The 22,107-nt window shown below is 32.4% G+C and overlaps 1 protein-coding gene across 1 annotated transcript in view; it reads left to right on the forward strand.

Moving 5' to 3' along the window:
* The window catches only part of LOC126686418 (LEAF RUST 10 DISEASE-RESISTANCE LOCUS RECEPTOR-LIKE PROTEIN KINASE-like 2.1), a 31,738-nt gene extending 11,141 nt beyond the window's left edge, over positions 1-20,597 (forward strand). The window contains exons 2-3 of the mRNA XM_050380455.2: positions 6,194-6,229; positions 19,296-20,597. Coding sequence (XP_050236412.1) covers positions 6,194-6,229; positions 19,296-20,410 — 1,151 coding nt within the window. The 3' untranslated portion in view covers positions 20,411-20,597. The remainder of the gene's footprint in view (positions 1-6,193; positions 6,230-19,295) is intronic.
* The last annotated feature ends 1,510 nt before the right edge of the window (positions 20,598-22,107 follow it).

The following is a 22,107-nucleotide window of genomic DNA, read 5'->3' on the forward strand; positions in this document are numbered from 1 at the left end:
CTTTTGGCGTTTTCGCATCCTTGACGTGTTGAAGCAGATCGTCCTCCACCGATATCGATAAAGCATATAGAGCTTTACCGGCCCTGACCTTCCATTTTTTAAGGTCATCTTGACTTGTCGGGGGTGTCGTTTCACTCCCTCCGACGATCTCCCAGAGATCTTGACCGAGCAAATAAAATTGCATGCGAATACTCCATGTGCTACAATTACTAGCATTAAGTTTTTCAAGGGGACTCACCGAGATTGAAAAATCCGCCATATTTTATTTGGTATTTCTCTAATTAACCAAATCACTTGGTCCCTGACCAATACTCTGCACGGTCCCTGACTGCGTGCTAGCGGCGTCTCAACGTAACACGATTCCGAATCACTTGCTCGACCTTTCTTTGAACCGGTCCCTGACCGTCCTGCTCTGATACCACTTGTTAGTTTTAGAAGGACTAAACTGAACAACTTTCTTTTATTAATACTAAAGAGTAATTAGTACAATTCACTCTTGCACTTTTTCCACTCTCACTCTCAACACTCACGTCACTCACACTTTGCACACACACTCACTTATTTCTTTCTCTCTTTTTCATATATACAAAGTTGAGGGATCATCATATATATATAGCCATCATATGGCGGTGATGACAATACTCTAGGACTTTCTTGATTGGTCATTTTCTAGATATTAGTAGCACTAAATTCTAGAAGTAGGAGTTCCTAGATAATTCTAGAAAAGTTTGGAGAGTTGTTGTTGACTTTTAACAGTACTTGTCAAGGAAGTGGTGGTCGTTGTGGATTTGAGAATAATCAATTTGTTTGTTTTTGCCAGGATAAGCCTCATCTTCTTTCTTGTTATGATGGTAAAATTCTAATTTTTGCATTTCATTTATAGTGCTCTTCATTAGTTCTGAGCTGAAATTTCATTTTAGGATTTTCTGTTCTTATATTTTCATTAAAAATATGAATTTTCAGCAAGATACTTTTTTCATGATAAAGTGGTTTGTGGTTAAGAAATGATGTACATTGACAGTCAACAATCTAAAGTTAAGTGGTTCTGTTGGAACAATTGCCGGTTGAAACATGAATTTCCGAAAAGGCTGAGTCGCGGACTAGGTCGCTCTCTTTTAGACGTTTCGTGGCTCAGCTCAGAGGTGCAAAACTGACTATCAACCACGTCGTCCCTAGGATAAAACAGCCAGAAAATACTTCCACTACTGCACTGTGGTAACAGCTCAATAACACTCAGTCATATTGCTCAAGAACTGGATAACACAAGACTGTGTTTTCTATAACTCAAAGAAAAAAAACTTAATTTAAAACACAAGACTGTGTTTTCTTTATAACACAAAATTGTGTTTCTTTAATTAAAAAAAAACTTTTATTTATAACACAAGATTGAGTTTTCTTGAATTTAGAGGAAAAGCTCTAGTTTTTTTTGATTTGTAAAACAAATAAGGAGGAAGCCTTAATTTATAGGAAAGTTAGAGAGGACAAACCATTCTTTTTTTCCATGTGGGAAAAAATACAATCTTTAATTTTTTGAATGTTTCACACATTAGTGTGTTCACACACTAATTTCAACAATCCCCCACTTGAAAATTAAAAAATATTTCTCGAGCAATTTCCGAAACAATAAGATTGTGCATAAACAAAAGTATCTTGCGATTTGAACTTTTGCGTAGTGAGTAAGATTCTGATTCAACAAGAGTGACTCGTAGTCTTGAACTCTATCTCGGACATGAAACCACACACAACCTTTTTATGAGTGTATTCAAAAGCCCGTGCGTTTATGGCCATGCACGTCTATCCCAGTTTAGTGAACGCTCTAGAAATTTTGCCTCAAATTTCATAGGAAGCGGCCCCACTTCCACATTCACAAAGGTGAAGCTATCAAGAGTACTCCTATAGCTAGGTACTCCACTCCATATGGAGTATAGACTTCATTAAGAGATTCTATTAACTCATCCTCTTCTCGCTTTAGGAATCATGCATTAATTTTGCATGTTCTGGCTCATATCATTCATAACTTGTTATTACCCATTGAACCTATTTCTTGGGATCTCCAGTCAGTTAGGTCGGGTTACCATTATGGATGATTCATTCAATAGGCAATAGTCCCATTCCTTTTGAGGTTTTATGGACTTTCTCTCTAGCTAATCCTTTCGTCAAAGGATCTGCTAAGTTATCATCAGTGCGTACATGATCCACTCTAACAGCCCCTGTTGAGATAAATTCTCTAACAGTGTTGTGCTTACGACGTATCTGTCGTTTCTTACCATTATAATAACGGTTCTCAATTTTTGCAATAGCCGCGGTACTATCGCAATGGATCAACACAGCTGGTATCGGTCTTTCCCATAAAGGAATCTCAGCTAGCAGGCTTCTTAGCCATCCTGCTTCTTCACTAGCAGCAGCTAGTGCTATCATTTCTGACTCCATCGTAGATTGAGCCAGAATCGTCTGTTTCTTTGATTTCCAAGAAACAGCTCCACCAGCTATACTGAAAATATAGCCGCTCGTGGCTTTGGAATCATCTGACAATGTATTCCAATCTGCATCACTATACCCTTCAAGTACAGCAGGATGCTTCAGATAATATAATCCAAGATTCATTGTTCTTTTATGGTATCTCATAACTCTTTCAATAGCATGCCAATGCTCAATACTAGGTCTACTAGTAAACCTGCACAGTAATCCTACGACATATGCAATGTCGGGTCTAGTACAATCAGTGGCATACCGAAGGCTGCCAATGATGCTCGCATATTCAGACTGTCGTACACTATCACCAGTGTTCTTAAAGAGTTTTACACTTGGATCATAGGGTGTACATGCAGATTTACAGTCGAAGTAGTTATATTTCTTTAGAATCTTCTCAACATAGTGAGATTGATCTAAAGAAATTCCTTTTTCAGATCTAGTTATCTTTATGCCAAGAATGACATTCGCTTCACCTAGATCTTTCATATCAAAGTTGGCACCCAACATTGATTTCACAGCATTCACAACATGAATATTTGATCCAAAAATCAACAAGTCATCAACATATAAACATATGAAAGTACAAAGCTCATTCTCATATTTATAATATATACATTTGTCACTTTCATTCACTTTAAAACCATTTGAGATGACAAGATTATCAAATTTCTCATGCCATTGCTTAGGTGCCTGTTTTAGACCATACAAGGATTTGTCTAACTTGCACACTTTCTATTCATGTCCATGTATCACAAAACCTTCAGGTTGGTCCATGTAAATTTCTTCCTCCAATTCACCATTCAGAAAAAGTGGTCTTAACATCCATTTGGTGTACTACCAAATCATAAAGTGCAGCCATCGAAATTAGCACTCTAATGGATGTTATTCTAGTAACAGGTGAATAGGTATCAAAGAAATCAACGTTTTCACGTTGTCTATAACCCTTAGCTACAAGTCGAGCTTTATATTTGTCAATAGTGCCATCGGGTTTTCTTTTTCAAAATCCATTTACAACCTATGGTCTTGCAACCGGGGGGTAAATCAGTCAAATGTCAAGTTTTATTGGACTCCAAAGATTCCATTTCATCATTTATGACTTCTTGCCAAAGATCAACATCTAAAAAAGTTAGAGCTTCCTAGAGGTTTGCAGTATCCTCCTCTAAAGAATAGACTTGGAAATTTGGACCAAAGTCTTTCGAGATTCTAGCTCTTTTACTCTTTCTGTTCTCTGGTTCTATATCATCTGTAATCTCATTATTCCTGACAACAGGAATTTTACTAGATGATTCGCCCCCACTATTTTCTAATTTAAAAGGAAATTTCTGTTCATAAAAATCAGCATCCACATATTTAAAAATCACTCGTGCAGTCAAGTCATAAAATATGTATGACTGCATACCCAATGAACACACATTCATAGGCCCTACTTGTTAATTTTATTCGTTTTGAATCCGGAATCCTAACATAGGTCAAACAACCCCATGTTCTCAAATAAGACAAATTGGTTGTCTTTTCTTTAAAATCTCAAGGTGAAATCTTATTGTTCGATTTTGGTACTCTCTTTAGCACGTAGCAAACAGTCAATAATATTTCACCCCACCAGCAATACATGAGTTTAATAAAATAGACACTAGAGCTTCTGTAATTATTCTATTTTTTCTTTCGGCTTTACCGTTCATTTCAAGAGAGTAAGGTGCTGTTCTTTCGTTAACAATGCCATATAAAATTCAATAAACATGCTTTATCCATATTCAATTCTTCTATTACTTCGAAATCTTTTAATTTTCTTTAAAAGATGTTCAGTTGCAGTCACAAAAAACTTAAACATGTCAAGTGCGTCACTTTTATTTTTCATCAAATACACATGTGTAAAATAAGAACATTCATCAATATAAAATATTTCTTACCATTTCTGGTCAAGGTATCATCAAATTCACATATATCCGAAAAAACTATTTTAAACATTTCAGATATTCTAATAAAACATTATACGTCGTTTTAGTCATTTTCGCTGAACTAATAAAGTCACATTTTTTCCTTTAAAAAAAAAACAGTTCACTATTGTTTTAGGTATTAAACCTCACGAACTCAATTAATTAATAACTATATTATCAACATGATGAATTTTAGCATGCCAAGCATTAAAAGCACATAGCATGTATGCGGACGGAAAAAATAATATTTAAATTAACAATTAATTTAAACATACCGTCAAAGGTAAAATCATCTCCGATATTTTGAGTAAATCCGGCTTTATTCTGAAAAAATTCAGAGATCAACTTTGTTCTCATCATAGGAGTGTGCAACATATCCTTCAAAATCACATGCTTCTCTGAAGTAAGCTTCGGTTCTTTATCGCCAAATCCGGAAGGTGTAGTGGTGTGGATATCACCCACCAACACTTTCTTAACTTTAGTAATAGTGTATGTTTTGAACATAAAGGTCACAACAGAAATAGCATGATGCGTCAGTGTCTGCCCACCATCTGTCTGATCTATCATTAAGATTGATCTCAGAAATAAACATTCACAACGTGACATTTTTTTTCAATCAGGTTATTCTGTTAAACAGAACTAAACCTGTTCTGATACTTGTGTGTCATATGACATGATTTATCACAGTTGTAACTCACAAACTGGTCATTGTCATTTCCAATAATTGGTTACTGTTTCATAATAGGTTTAATTTATAATTAAACTTTCTAATAGAACCGTTGTATGAAACAACGAGAACTTCATGATCAATGTTTTATTTTCGCAACCTCTTCGGAATTCATGGCAGCAACTGTTAAGGGACACGTCTAAAAATTGTTGGAACAATTGCCGGTTGAAACATGAATTTCCGAAAAGGCTGAGTCGCGGACTAGGTCGCTCTCTTTTAGACGTTTCGTGGCTCAGCTCAGAGGTGCAAAACTGACTATCAACCACGTCGTCCCTAGGATAAAACAGCCAGAAAATACTTCCACTACTGCACTGTGGTAACAGCTCAATAACACTCAGTCATATTGCTCAAGAACTGGATAACACAAGACTGTGTTTTCTTTAACTCAAAGAAAAAAAACTTAATTTAAAACACAAGACTGTGTTTTCTTTATAACACAAAATTGTATTTCTTTAATTAAAAAAAAAAACTTTTATTTATAACACAAGATTTCTTGAATTTAGAGGAAAAACTCTAGTTTTTTTTGATTTGTAAAACAAATAAGGAGGAAGCTTTAATTTATAGGAAAGTTAGAGATCTTTTTTTCCATGTGGAAAAAAATACAATCTTTAATTTTTTGAATGTTTCACACATTAGTGTGTTCACACACTAATTTCAACAGATTCTATGCCATGCCATGCAAACAAAGCAATACTAGTGGTGGATAGACTTTGTTTCTGCTGCAGACTGCATTTTTTCTTCTCTTGACCTCTTCAAAAGATTTGTCACTTTCAAATAGATAGTTCACTAACAGAAATTTCCGATCGAATTCAATCTAACAGGAAAATCTCGCTCTATTATACATATTTTCTTTTTTTGATGAATTATTAAACATATTAAAACACTGCCATATCATATTCAATAAATTTTCTTACATCTGCATATTACTTTTGCTTATTTTCCTTGACAAGTGCGGTAATATGTAGTTGTTATGTTCTTGATAAACCTTAAGAAATTTCAATAATTCCAATTCTGAATGTTTGAGCTCTAACATTTGTTACTGCCTAATTATCTGTTGCAGGAAGTGATAAGAATATAAAGTTGGAAGTTGGTATAGGTAAGAAATTACTCTATCTCATCTCTCGCTTTTTTAAAAATTATTTTATTTTTAGTTTACTTTATTAATTTTAGACAAAAGGTATAAAATAAAAACTCTTGTAATTTCCTCAAAAGTACCCTTGAATTAATTTTAGGCACAGTTAAACCTTATTTAATTTAAAATAGAACAAATAACCTTTCGTCCAACACCGTTAAAAACACTCGTTAATTGCTGACATGTTTTCTTATAACCATATAGGAAATATGTCCAAAGATAATTTTAATATTTTAAATATTTATCAAAAATTTGAAGTGTTAAGTGTCCAAAAAGTATTTTCTAAAAAAATTAGAGGACTCTTTTGCACAATTTAAAAATATTCAGGGTTTAAGTTGTCCAAAAAACTTATAGCAGACTTATGTGTATTTTTGAGAAAATTATATAAAAAAATAAAATTACACCGTTTACCTTAATGTTATTATTAAATGAAAATGATTATAACTCATCTAATGATAAATAAAACTTCATTTTGAAAAAAAAAAACAGTTACTGTCTCATCTGCATTGGAAACCAACTGTATAAGAGCATCTACAATGAACTCTCTATTATACTAAAACTCTTTATTTTAGAGAGTATAATAATAAATTACAATTTTAATAGACTCTTTATTTTTAAAAATAAAAGTAAAGAGCCTATTGTGGAGAGCAAACAAACTCTCTATTTTCAGAAAAGCATACGTGTTATTTTCTTTCCACTACTTCCTTACTTCTCACAGATAAAAAAAAAACATCTTCTCTATTCATCTATTTCGTTCTTCCCATCATAATGCAACAATTTTCATGTTTCACTGTGTTCTTTCTTTTCTTATTTTCATCATAATTTCCATCTATTTCAACACCAATTGGCTTTCATTTTAACCCACAGAAGATTAGGAAATTATAAATACAAGAAAAAGAAATTTAATTTTCTATCCAATTTAAATAACAAAGATTATAGCTTTATGGCGAAAGTGATTATTCTGATTTTTCTGTTTTAGAGAGAAAATGTTGATTTCTCTGCAATCTTTTTTTAAATTAAAAAAACTATATTTATTTCTCTTTTTATTTATAAATTAATTGATTTAATTTGTATTTTTAAAAAGTCCATTGAATACAAATAATTTTTTTACTCTTTATAATTAAAGATGCTCTTTATTTTTTTAAAGATGCTTTTTAAAATAAAGAGCAATATTAAAAATGCATGCTCTAATATTTATAAATCTAAATTATTTTTTAAATTTAAACATCGGAGTCATTTATCAATTGGTCAAACTCATATTAAGATTCTTATCCTATATGATTTTTATTCAAGAGACTTCTATCTCAAAAACATTATCTTATCGGCCTATATGCTTACTTTTTTAAAATGTTAATACCCTTTTCTGGACAGACCTCGGCAAATGTAATTAAAAGAAATTCATTAAGTTTAAAGATATATTTGTATAATAAAATTACATAAAAAGTCTTAAACTAATTAGAAATCTAGAAATACTCCTAACAATGGTTAAAATATACCTAGAATTTTTATTCTAATTTGTATTAAAAATTTAATTAGTGGAGTATTTGGGAGTAAAATAACTTTATTATTATTGGCTAATTAAAAAGTATAATCCAATTAAGATTAATACTCCTAATGCTATGTATATTATTTACTCCCTATAAATACATTATCTCATTCATCTTTTAGAGTACAATAAAACCGAACATACTATGTAGACATTGATGTGAATAAGGGAGAAAAAGGGATGTTCTCTATTTGATGATTCTCACCAATTTTGTACTTTTTTTGATGATTAGTGGATGTCTGGATTCTTTTGCCCGTGGATGTACGCTTTAATGCCGAACCACGTAACTCTCTTGTATTATTTATTTATTTTGCTATATCATTGTTTGTTGATCAAATTCATGATTAAATATCTACCAAATGGTTTCGGTTTCGCTGCGCGTAGCAATCCGATCACAAGCCGATCACGACAATTGGTACCAAATATTCAACAATTGGTATCATTGTTACAACAATTGATATCAGAGGTAATTTGGTTTTCAGATTTAATATGAATTATGATTATTATGGAAAATATATTTTTTTGGAGGATTTCGCAATTTTAAGGCTAAATTACTTGACACAAAGAAGATTATTTGAAGATAGAGAAGCCACCAAAAGTGCCGAAAGTCGTTGATTGAAGACAAACATGATATGAAAATTCTTAGGGAGAATTTTGCGATAGAGATCAATATGCTATTTATTGTAGAAAGAAGAAAGGTATGATTTTTTTCTCGAACTCACAATTTGAGGATTTTATAGAGTTTTTGTAAGATGAATGATTGAGGTAATGTCTTTATACTCTCATGAAACTCCATAAGTGATTTGGATCTAAGAATTATTTTTAAGAGTTTGTTAAATGAAAACTTTGTTTGGGCATAGTCAGATTTTGATAAAATCATGACATCGCAAAATGAGATTTTCTTTTGATTAAGTAACAATCTTAGACACAAGATGGATTACAAAGTCTGTAATTTGGAACGACGTCACTATTGGATTACTTATAAGTCAATTTGTTTGGAAATAATTAAATGTAGAACTAGTTGTATTCTACAATTGTAGCAACATATTTTTTTGATCTAAATTTTTTTAGCAGATTCAGGTTGTTCATATCACATGTGTGCCAATTTTGATTAGTTTTATGACTACAACTGAGTTGATAGTAGAGTATAGTTATACGCAACGGTCAATACATGAAAAATTTGGATATTGGTTCAGTTAAGGACAAGATGCATAATGATGCAGTTAGAACAATAACAAATGTTCAACATGATTTCTATATGCACATGTCTGGTATCTCAATATATAAACTATGAGTTTTATGGATTATTGGCAATGAAGTGAGATTAGATGCTGCACTTATGATCTACGCTCATTGGGTTGGTCGACTTATAAAGATTAAACGATATGCTACGACCTCAACAATTATTTTTTGAATTAATCATTATAGGCTACTAATGACGTTTGTTTCTGATATCAGTTTTAAGACCAATAAAATTTAAAGCTTTGTGAAATTTTGATTGATACATGCTGAAGATAGTAAATCTTCATGTCATTTTGGTTTCAGCAAGTTCAAAAGTACGGTCTTAAAACTTGTATGGTCTTTCTTAAAGACCAATTTTGAAATAAGTTCAGTTAGACTTAAATGGAGAAGGTGGAGCATAACAGTAATCACATTTTATTTGAGTATTCAAGTTAAGGTGGTGTTGAAAATTAACCCAACTTGTAGTAATCCGGAAGTCGGATGTCGGTCCCACGGAGACAAGAGGTTTAAAGTGAATGAAATTGACTTTGATTTTCAATTCGGAAAGCAAAGAGTAATTGGATTTTTGATTAATAGCAACGGAACTAAAAATTAAGCAATCACTAATTAGACTAAGAAGCAATTACGAATTAAACGACTAATTGATTAAAGGATAAAAAACAATAATTAAAAGCGCCTAAGGGTTGCTAATCATGCCAACGAGATTTCTAGGTAATAGATTAAAGGGTTGCTAATTGATTAAAGGATAAAAAACAATAATTAAAACAATTGGATGTCGACTACACAATCAATCCGATTAATCCGCAAACTCAAACAACCGCTAAATCCCTAAATCACTCTCGCGCATTTAGGTCTTAAGCTTATGCTCAACTAGGTCTATTCAATTAGCTTAACTCTCGTCCTCACTAATCAAACACAAATCATAAATTAAGAAGCTAACTTAATCTAAGCATTAAGATCATTAAATACAGCAAAACCCTAACCCATACAACCCTAACCAATCATCTAGCAATCATATATAGCAATCATAAACAACCCCTAGACTAGGGGTTTAGCTACTCATGATTAAAGTTAAAACAACAACTAAGCAATAGTAAATCAACATAATAAAAGTGTGAAAGTTTACCTCAAATAACAATGAAGAACAATAGAGTATGAATAAGATAATCAAGATTCAATAACTAAGCTTGTATTAAAGATGAATTCAAAACCCAAAAATCTGGAAATAAAAGCTTGAAATCCTTAACAATGGAGGAATCTCCAAGAACAAGTCACCAAAACTAAGAGAATAATTGCTAGTGTATTAATTGTTGCTACAAAAAGAGACTTAACCTAAAATGTGACATAAGGTGCCTTTATATAGTAAAGCTCAAAAAGAAAATAAAAAACATCCTATTACAAGCTTGTTTATCCAAAAGAGGAAGTGGGACTAGAAAGCACAAGAACCCAAAAGGATTTGAAATGCTGAAAACAGGGCCTTCTCGATCGAGAAGCTTCATTAAAATCAGCTTCTCGATCGAGAAGCTTGTGATCCCAAAACTCTGCCGATTTCTCTAACTCATCTCGATCGAGAAGCAAGGAATAATTCTGCTTCTCGATCGAGACCATGCAGAGGGAAGCTTCTTTTGATCTTCAATGCGCTCTTTGCTTCAATCTATCTTCCGACTTCCTCATATCATCGATTCTTTGCTCTTTTGGACTCAAAACCCTTCACATACGCTCCGTTTATCCTGAAACACTAACACATGTAATAAGCGATATAATCACTGGAAACATGCGATAAAAGTATACAAAGCGATGCAAAAGTGCCTCGTAATATAGGAGTATTTTACTCCTATCAGGTGGAGATAGTTGGAATATGCCTAATTAAATTCTTATTGTAATTTGTATTAGAATTTTAGTTAGTGGAGTATTTGGGAGTAGGATTATTTTATTATCATGAGCTAATTAGATAGTATAATCCAATTAGAATTAATATGCCTAATGCTATGTAGATTATTTACTCCTTATAAATACACTACCTCATTCATGTTTTAGAGTACACCAAAACCGAACACACTATATAGACATTGATGTGAATAAAGGAGAAAAAGGGGGTGTGTAATATGAGGAATATAAGTTAATCCTAACCCTTTTGGGTTATTTTTTTTTTTAGAGATTTAAACATTTATAGGTTTTTCTTCTAAGTGCATATTTACTAGAGATGTTCTCTATTTTGTGATTTTCCACCAATTTTTTTCTTTTGATGATTAGTGGATGACTCGATTTTTTTGCTCGTGGATGTACGGTTTAATGCCGAAACACGTAAATCTCTTGTGCTATTTGTTTATTGGCTTAATGCCTTAAAAAAACTCCGATCTTTCATCCCCTTTTCAATTCTATCCTGACGTTGAAAAATTGTCAATTTTACCCCATTTTGTATTTTTTTCATTTCAATTGTACCCTGAAACATAAAATTGACCTTTATTTATTTGACAAAAGTTCAATAATTTTTTTTAAAAATGGTCAATTTAATATAAAAAGTTAACATAATGCAAAAGGGTCAATTTAGAGAATTTTTGTCATATAAAAAAAAGGTCAATTTTATGTTTTAGGGTACAATTGAAATGAAAAAATGTAAAATAGAGTAAAATTGACAGATTTGCAACGTCATGATAGGATTGAAAAATGGATAAAAGGTGAGGGTTTTTTAAGATATTAAGCCTTGTTTATTTTGCTATATTGTTGTTTGATGATCAAATCCATGATTAAATACCTACCGAACAGTTTCGATTCCGCTGCGCATATCAGTCCGGTCAAAAACCGGTCACGACAATTAGTATCAAAAATTCAACAATCGGTACCAATGTTATAACAATTATCAAATTTGATGAGCTTCAAATCCAATACATACTTTGGCTTTATCATGGATGCATTGCTTTTATTTTGTTTTAAAGCTTTCATATTATTGGCGGTCATTGGCGTGTCCCTTAGAAGAATTAGGATTTCAATCGCCATATGTGTCAATTATTACAGTTCCAACAGTATCTCCTTATGGAAGATCAAATAAATAATCAAAATTTCGAGACATTTCGTGTGAACTATGAGCTTCAACCAGTAAAAAAATACAATTTTTCACAAATTTAAGAAAATGACAAATTCTTTCAAAGACAAACTTGGCCAAGTTATGAAACCGTATTCAAAGGGAAGTTATCTGGTATCGATTGTCCCGTAGCAATAAAAACCTTGAATGTCTCTAAAGGAGAAGGTGAAGAATTCATTAATTAAGCTGCTAGTATTAGTAGAACTTCTCATGTTAATGTTGTCACTTTTTTAGGGTTCTGTCTCCAATGTGATAAAAAAAAAAGTTTTAATTTATGAGTTTATGCCAAAAGGATCGCTCGACAAGTTCATTGGCAACACGATAACTGGGGTAATTGATCCTGACCATCATTGAACTTTCGAGTTTTTTCATTTCAGTCACTAAACTATTTTTTTTTCATTTTGGTCATTGAACTTTCATTTTTTTTCATTTTAGTATTTCATAACAAAAATGCTTGGATATTAAACTCTGTAGATCACTAAGCTTTCCTTAAATTACAGAAAGGTCACTAAAAAAACTTTTGTTACAAAATGGTCATTGAACTATAATTTTTATTACAAAGGGGTTCATCCATCTAAAACGTTGCGTTTTAAAGCAAAAACGCAACATTTTCGCTTACGTGGCAAGCCAAATTTACAAAAAGGAACATAGTTTAATGACCTTTTTGTAATAAGAGGTATTATCTAGTGACATGTTTGTAATTCACGAAAAGTTTAGTGTTGTTTTTGTAACAACATAAACATTTTTGTAGTAAAAGGTATAGTTCAATGATCATTTTGTAACAAAAGTTTTTTTAGTGATCTTTCTGTAATTTGAGTAAAGTCTAATGATCTGCATAGTTTAATATCCAAAAATGCTTAGATAGCAGCCGGAAATTGACATGTGACAACCGGATTTTATAAGTTTTACTTTGAAAATTTATCATACATACATAATTTTACTTTGAAAATGAATTTTTCGATCAAATAATGCATATATGACAAGTTTTCAGGTTAAAAAAAAATAATTTCGGCTGTCACCTAAGCATTTTTGGCCTTAAAATACCAAAATGAAAAAAAAATGAAAGTTCAGTGATCAAAATGAAAAAAAAATATTTAGTGACTGAAATAAAAAAACTCGAAAGTTCAGTGATCTTCAGGATCAATTACCCCGATAACTGATTTGAAGATTACTCACGAGGCATGGCATGCTTAACTCTTTAATTATTTTGGATTATGTGTATTTGATTTTTTTTTTTTGCTTATATTCGTATTAATGACAGTAAACTTGAGGTGAGGGTAATGAATTTCATATTTCAAAGGTATGCTACTAGAGTTTAAGGGTACAGACTATGATGTATATAAGGATAGAATTCTAAAAAGTATTATTAGTAGAGACGTCACTTTGATAGATATGTTATGTTTGGTTTGAAGGAAGAGCTTGGTGTTCTTGTAGGAAAACATATCAAAGTGCTGACCAGAAGGTGGAGTTTGAAATAAAAACTCTGAATAGGATTACTAATGATCCTATAGTAAAGCGCATATAGGAATAGGTGCAGAGTCAAATTTATCAGAATTTGAACAGAGTAACGGAGCTTTATTGAAGTTTGTAGATTACAAAACTTAGAATAAGATGAAATCTAAGTTATATTTATATACCTTTCAATAATTGTTTTTCACATACTAAATGAACTATTAACAACTGGAAATGGACTGTAATCCAGTTGTTATCTAGTTGTAATCCAGCTAGATTATAACTAGCTACGGAGGCAGCAGCTTGCTGATTCTGTGTTGCAGCAGTTTCTTCATGATACTGTGTTTTCCCCTTCAAGCTAGACATATGTATTTAATATGTCTAGCTTGATAAAGCAACAGTTGTACAAGAAGAGTTGCAGCAGTTTTTCATTGCAATTTTATAGCAGCAGAAATAATCAAGCAAAAGACATTCATTTGAAGCAACAGCCGTGTTGGAATATGTTGATGACATCTCTCAACATTTACCAATAAAAACAAAATGCCAACCAGCAAAGTCTTCATGAGCCATGAAACAGCAGCATCAATGTGCACCAATTGCCATGGATATCCATCCATTTCCACAACAAAGCTCAAAACACCAACTATTGACAACAATTACTTGCAGTAGGGCTTTAATCATTTGGATGAAAGCCCCAAACTAAAGGCTTGAAGCAAAGAAAATAGAAAAATAGTAAATACAACAGTTCTCTTGTGTGGCATGACAATTAGCATCTAAGATAATTCTAGCACATATGCTAGCACAAAAAACCATCAACAACCATAGCTGAAATCTCACTGAGGAATCTTACCGAACGGTTAATGAGCTAAACTGGAATCCATTTGATTTCACCAAATTGAATAATCTCAAACTAAACAAACCTTGAAACAGGAATAAATTTGAGATTAAAACTCAAGTGATCAACAAAGAGATAAGAAATTGACCGACATTGATATTTGGGAGAAACAAAAAAAAATCAGAAAATAAGAGTACACAACATAGAATAAGGAGAAGATGAGCAAAAATTTAACAAATGAAGATTAACAGTAACACAACACAATATTACTGTTAATCTGAAATTGAAATGATAGAAATTGATAAAAAAAGGAAACCTGAAATTGATTGAAAAAGGATAATGAACTAGATGAGGAACAGAGAGCAGACAGAGATTGATTTAAAGATTAAAACCTGGTACTGTGAGAACAATAAATTAATATGAACTTCATAATTTGAAATTAAAATTTCAATCAGATATGAATTAAAACAACAGCTGCAAATTTGTAGAAATCGATTGAAAAGAATCTGAAATTGAGATTGAAATCGTTGATAGCAACGACTCAACAAAGAACTTTTCAGCACCGATAGCGATGAACTAAAACGAAACTTGAAATTGAAACGAAAATGAATTGAAACTTATCACAACTAATCAAAAGAACCTGAAATTGAAGCTTTCAAGCTGAAAATCATTGATAGCAGAACCTGAAATTGAACTTCGAGTCACCGACAGCGATGCTCGTAAACTGAATTAAACTCAATCCGGATCGTTGGGGCTGGACATCCATATCGATACAACGGAGAAGAAACAAATCAAAAAATCTGAAATCACGGAACTGCTGGGAGTGGACATCCAGTATAGTTAACCAGAGAAGAAACACTCTGAAACGCGACGAGCAACACCGGTGGTAACGCCATCTCCCGGGCTCGGACCGGCTCTGATACCATATCAGAATTTGAATAGAGTAACGGAGTTTTATTGAAGTTTGTAGATTATAAAACTTAGAATAAGATGAAATCTAAGCTATATTTATACACCTTTCAATAACTGTTTTTCACATATTAAATGAGCTATTAACAGCTGGAAATGAGTTGTAATCCGGCTGTTATCTAGTTGTAATCCAACTGGATTACAGCTAGCAACGAAGGCAGCGGCTTGCTGATTTTGTGTTGCAGCAGTGTCTTCATGATACTGTGTTAAAATTCATAACACCTATTAGGTATATGGACTTTGTTTCAACACTTGATACTAATCATATTGTTTATGCATTGACAATAGGTTAAAGTGTTGATTGTGATGAGCCACAATAATATATAAAAGAGATGCAGAAGAAAGAGATGAATGAATGGTTGATTGCTAAGAGCAAGGAGATGCAATCTCTTAAAAGTAATAATATATCAGAGTTAGTACCTCTATCGAAAGAAAACCAGTAGGTGAAAGTGGGAATTTAAGAAGAAAGGTATTCGTGTTATTGAATTAGCAAGGTTTAAGGTGAGACTTAAAATAAAGATTTATTTTTACAAAAAGGACTTGAATACAATGAATTATTTACTCACAGTCAAAACATCACTCCCTTCTAACTCATTAGAACTCTCATGTCCTACCGGTGCATAAAGATTAGCATTTGATTCTTTATTTTCACTATCATTTTTTAAGCTTTAGAAAATTCCTTCTAAAGTGTTCCTTTTTCTTGCAATAGTAACATTTTCATCCATTAAACTTCAATTTAGAACTTCATTTGCCTCCTTTCCCACCATCTCTCTCGACTCTCATTAACTACCAACAAGACTAGAAACTAATTTCCTTCTCTTTTTAAAGTTTGTGACCTTTTTCTTTAAATAAGTGATTCAATCGGCTAATAATCACCCATGGCCCCTCATCTTTAGGGGTACGGGCGCTAAACTCCCTGATGTCTAAAAACAGGCGCTAAACCTCCTGATTTTTGTGACCGCGCTCACAAAACCCCCTAAGCTTCAAATTTGACCAAAATACCTCTGGCGCCGTCTTTTCTGGTCAACTGACATTTTTTATTATAAAAAAAAATTGACGGCGCCGCATCAGCTGCCACGTCAGCAAAAGACTTTAAAACTTTAAAACACCCAAAATACCCCTAATTTATTTTAGAAAAAGACAAAAAAAAAAAACAAATCTAACCTAAACCTCTACCCTAACCCAATAGCCGACCGAACCACTACCCGTCAACAACCCGACCACCGCCGGAAAATTTCTGGTCATCTTCTCCGATTTGAAGATGACAGGAACATTTCCGATCATCAAAAAAATTTGTTCCTCAGAGGAACAGAGATCTGTTCCTCAAGGAACAGATCAGCGCGATCTGTTCCTCAGGGAACAGATCTGCAGATTTATTCCTTGAGGAACAGATCTGATCTGTTCCTTTGAGGAACAGGTCGTCAGATTTTTGATGACCGGAAAATTTTCCGGTCATCTTCGAATCGGAGAAGATGACCGGAAAATTTACCGGCGGTGGTCGGGTGGTCGGGTGGTCGGGTTGGGGTATTGGTCGGGTTAGTTGCTGGGTTAATTCACTAGATTAGATTGAGTTGGTTTATTTTTTGTCTTTTTCTAAATTAAATTAGGGGTATTTTGGGTGTTTGAAATTTTTAAGGTATATTTCTGACGTGTCAGATGATATGACAGTGTCAGATTTTTTTTTTAAGAATGACAATTGACTGAAAAAACGGCGTCAAGGGTATTTTGGTCAAATTTGGAGCAAAAGGGCTTTTGTGCGCCGCCACAAAGGTCAGGGGATTTAGCGTCCGTACCCCCAAAATTAAGGGCATGGGTGATTATTAGCCGATTCAATCAATGTGATCTAACGCTATAAACAACTTTAGATAGAGTGCCCACATAATAGGATCATCACCACTAGAAGTGTGCAAAAAAAAAAACCACACTGTAAAATCGAACCGAACTAATATTGTAATTATGGTTCGAGTATATACTATATACGGTTCAATTAGGGTTGTATTTATATAAAACTGTGGTGTTCGATATGACATTTTAAAAACCGAAATCTACATAAGAGAATAAAAATTTACCTTTTAAAAATAATAATAATAATATAATTACATATGCATATAACTATTTAGTCTTTATTTCTTAATAATAGCTCACACATAAGCTAATAATTTTCATACAATAGATAAATATACTAAAAATCATATATAAAAATTCATTAGACAATAATTTTTAGGCTTAAATGCACCAAAAATCACCGACTTTCGCATGTTTTTGGTATTTAACATAATCTTTTAATTTTGACATATTTAACATGAGCTTCCCATTTTTTTACTATTAAGACCAGGTGTGTGCGTGTTTTTTTTTTTTTGAATAACAGTGCCGTTTTTAATCTAAAAGGGTGCCGGTGTCTTTAATTGCAAAATTTTAAAAGTTCATGTACTTTTTTACCAAAATTAAAAAAATTATATTAAATACCAAACACACGCGAAAGTTGATGATTTTTGTTGCTTATAAGGCTTATTTAATACTTAAATTAATTACCTCAAAAAAATACTTAAATTAATTTTAAAATATGTAATTATATAAATATAAAGTTTGATTTTTTAACGAAACCGTTCCAAACCTTTTGATCCGATTTGAGATAATCCGAACTTTATATTTCAGTTTGATTCAATTTGAAAATTGGCTAATCCTCTTAAAAAAACCCCACCTTTTAGCCCCAATTCGATTGCACCCTCACGTTGCAAAACCACCAATTTTACCCAAATTACGACCTTTCGGTGTCAATTGCACCCTCAAGCATCAAATTGACCTTTTTCACATGAAAAATGTTCAAATCAATATTTTATGTTTTAACATATATTTTAAATAGTACTTAAAATTATATTTAAAACAAAAAAACTTTAGAAGTTACAAGCACATCATTGGCAAATAATAGAAGTTACAAACACATCATTGGCAACTCCTTGAAAGCAAAAAAAGACACCAGCAGAACAATCTCAAGCTCCAGACGAGCACAACAAAAGCACAGACGCACAGCACAAAAAGAGAATAGAAGATCGTAACCTGCATAGAACTTCATAATACAAATATACAATTAAAGATCTTTCTATAGCATCAATGACAAAAAAACTTGAACCATTATTTTGACTGCTAAAGAGTAACTAGTAGAGCAAACAAAACAAAACCCAATAATGCAGGAACAACGAAATTGAATATTTCCTCAAGAAAAATTAAAATACATAAACAGAAAGTTAGTAAAGAAAAACCCAATAAAATAAATGGTAAAAGAGAATGAAATTACACACAGTCTGGAGAGAAGATCAACGAGCTGGGGTTTGCTAAGAGGGTCAAGAAGAGAACGCAGGTACTCCTGAGTGCTTGTAATTTCAGCTCCATTGCTGCCTTCCTCCATCTTCGTTCTGTTCTTAAAGAACAGGTCCAATCTGTTCTTCGAAGGAAGAACGGACATGTTCTTCCTTCGAAGAACAAAACGGAGAAGATGACCGGAATTGATTTTTATTTAATAAAAAAATTATGAAATTTTAAAAAAGATGGTGTTTTTGTTTTAATTATAACATTGAGGATTATTTGGGATATTTATAAAAATTTGAAGTATTGAAAAAAGATCAATTTGATGCTTGAGGGTGTAATTGAAGCCAAAAGGTGTGAATTTTAATTTTTTAGGGTGCAATTAACACTAAAAGGTCGTAATTTGGATAAAATTGGTGGTTTTACAACGTGAGGGTGCAATCGAATTGGGGCTAAAAGGTGAGGGTTTTTTAAGGGGATTAGCCTTGAAAATTTAACAAAGTTTGGCTAGTCACAACTGGGTGAGCCTCAAATCCCAATACATACTCTGGCTTTGTGCATTGCTTTTATTTTTAGTTTAAAGCTCTCATATCATTGGCAGGAATTGGCGCATCCCTTGGAGTAATTGGGATTTTAATCACCAGCTGTGTCATTATTGATTGTTCCAAGAAGAACCTCTTATGGAAGATCAATAACAATAATCAAAAGTTTGAGGCATTTCTTGAGAGCTACGGGCCTCTACCAGTAAAAAGATACAACTTTTCACAAATCAAGAAAATGACAAATTCTTTCAAACACAAACTTGGCCAAGGAGGTTATGGAACTGTATTCAAAGGGAACCTATCTGATATTGGTTGTCCCGTAGCAGTAAAAATCTTGAATGTATCTAAAGAAGAAGGTGAAGAATTCATCAACGAAGTTGCTAGTATCAGTAGAACTTCTCATGTTAACGTTGTCACTCTTTTAGGGTTCTGTCTCCAAGGTGATAAAAAAGTTCTAATTTACGAGTTTATGCCAAATGGATCGCTCGACAAGTTCATTGGCAACGCGACAACTCATGATCAGCATTTGGAATGGAAGATCATGCACGAAATTGCAATTGGAATAGCTCGAGGACTTGAGTACTTACATCGAGGATGTAACACGAGGATTGTGCATTTCGACATTAAGCCGCATAATATCCTCCTTGACGATAACCTTTGTCCAAAAATTTCCGATTTTGGACTCGCCAAATTATGTACTAGAAATGAGAGTATTATATCAATTATAGAGGCTAGAGGGACAATTGGGTATATAGCTCCAGAGGTCTTTAGCAGAAATTTTGGCAAGGTTTCATATAAATCAGATGTTTATAGCTACGGAATGATGGTTTTAGAAATGATTGGTGGTAAAAAGAGAGACGAGGCCGATGAGACGGACCGTACTAGTGAAACTTATTTTCCGAATTGGATTTACAGGCGTCTAGAGCTAAGCAATATATGTGAATTGTACGGTGGAGTTTCTGTAGAAGAAGGTGATATTGTGAGAAAATTAACGATGGTTGGGTTATGGTGCATTCAGACAAATCCATCGGATAGACCATCGATGAGTAATGTGCTAGAAATGTTACATGGAAGCACCGAAGCTCTCGAGTTTCCGCCGAAGCCTTTCCTATCTTCGCCTCCGAGGTCTTTACCATCATGTCTATATACTACATCAACATCAATCGGTGAATAATTCGGCTTATTACTTTGTGTGGTGTCAGATCTTTATTTTTAGTTTTAATTTGATACCGAAATGTTAATTTGTATTAAAGTGATACTGTAAATTTAATTTATGTTGTAGGCGATGTACTTGAATAAATTTAGACAATTGTATATTTACACGGCTTTCAAAGATGAAGAATATTTGTCCGGTTACCGTCTATCGTGTGAGTATGAATCTTTTGGAGGACCATAAGTTAAAATATTTAAATTTAGGTAAAAGGTACAAAAAATTCTCCAAGTTTTCTCAAAAGTACAAGACATCCCCTTAACTGTTTTTTGGCCCAAAACAACCTTTTTTGTTTCAAAATCGAACAAGTAAACCCTCATAGTTCTAAAGTCAAACAAAAAACTCCCTCCGTCCATAACTTTGACTAGCAGACGTTAAATGGGTGACGTGGCTCTAAGAAAAAAATTCAAAAACACCCTTAATTTTCAAAATACTTACCAAATTCATATTTCAAACTTTTTGTATCATTTCTCTCCCAAAAAAATTCAAAAATACTCTTAATTTTTAATATATTTACCAATTTTATAATTATAATTTCTTTTTTAATTTTTTTTAAAATCAATTTAAAATTATACCACTGTAACCCGACACTCCCGAAACAAATGATTGTCAGTCGAATCTGTTCACTGAAAACGTTTCTTATTTATTTTTCACGAATACAATATTTTTTTAATTTATTTTAATCGAAAAAACCACCAATCTATTGCCGGAAAAAACTATCTAAAAATTAAATAAAAATCTAAATAATTTTTTTTTCCCGATTCCGGAGACCCACCGGCGGTTTTAGACGGTTTTAAAGATAAAAGTGTATTTAGATTTTTAATTTAAAATTTTAAAGGGTTTAATTTGAAAATTATTGAAAAAAGTTAATCCGGTATACCGGTGGTCATTTGTTTTGGGAGTGTCGAGTTACAGTGGTATAATTTTAAATTGATTTTAAAAAAAATAACTAGATTAATTAGGAAGAAGAGGGTGAATTAATAAAAAAATTATAATTATAAAATTGGTAAATGTTTTAAAAATCAAGAGTATTTTTAAACTTTTTTTAAGAGAGAAATGGTATAGAAAGTTTGAAATATGAATTTGGTAAGTATTTTAAAATTAAGGGTGTTTTTGAACTTTTTTTAAGTGGCACATCACCCATTTAACGTCTGTTAGTTAAAGTTATGGACGGAGGGGGTTTTTTGTTCAAAAATAAACTTAAGGGGCTATCTTGTGCCCAAAAAAGGTTTAGAGGTTGTTTTGTCCTTTTGGGATAACCTTAAGGGTTTTTTTGTACCTTTTACCTTAAATTTATAATACCAATTTTGTAAGATTTGAAGCTTCGGTATTAAATTAAAATTGAGAGTAAAAGTTAGATACTATAGAAGCTAAAATTCCGCTTGCTTTTCCTTTTTCTACCCAAAAAGAAATCTGAATATCATTGGTTATGTTCCACTGAACTGGCAATTGCAATTTTTATTTGAAAGGAAACAAAAATTACTTTAATTGTAAATATGATTCTTTAAATTTCAATTACATGTCGAAAAAAATATATATTTTATACACTAGTAAACGGGAGTGGATGTTTCTATTTAAAATTTGACGTGGATTATTTTTCAATAATTGCAATTCTACACGGCTTCAAAGTGAAGATTTGTGGCATCTAAAATTCTAATATT

The sequence above is a fragment of the Mercurialis annua genome, linkage group LG6, assembly GCF_937616625.2.
Source record: "Mercurialis annua linkage group LG6, ddMerAnnu1.2, whole genome shotgun sequence".
Taxonomy (NCBI): domain Eukaryota; kingdom Viridiplantae; phylum Streptophyta; class Magnoliopsida; order Malpighiales; family Euphorbiaceae; genus Mercurialis; species Mercurialis annua.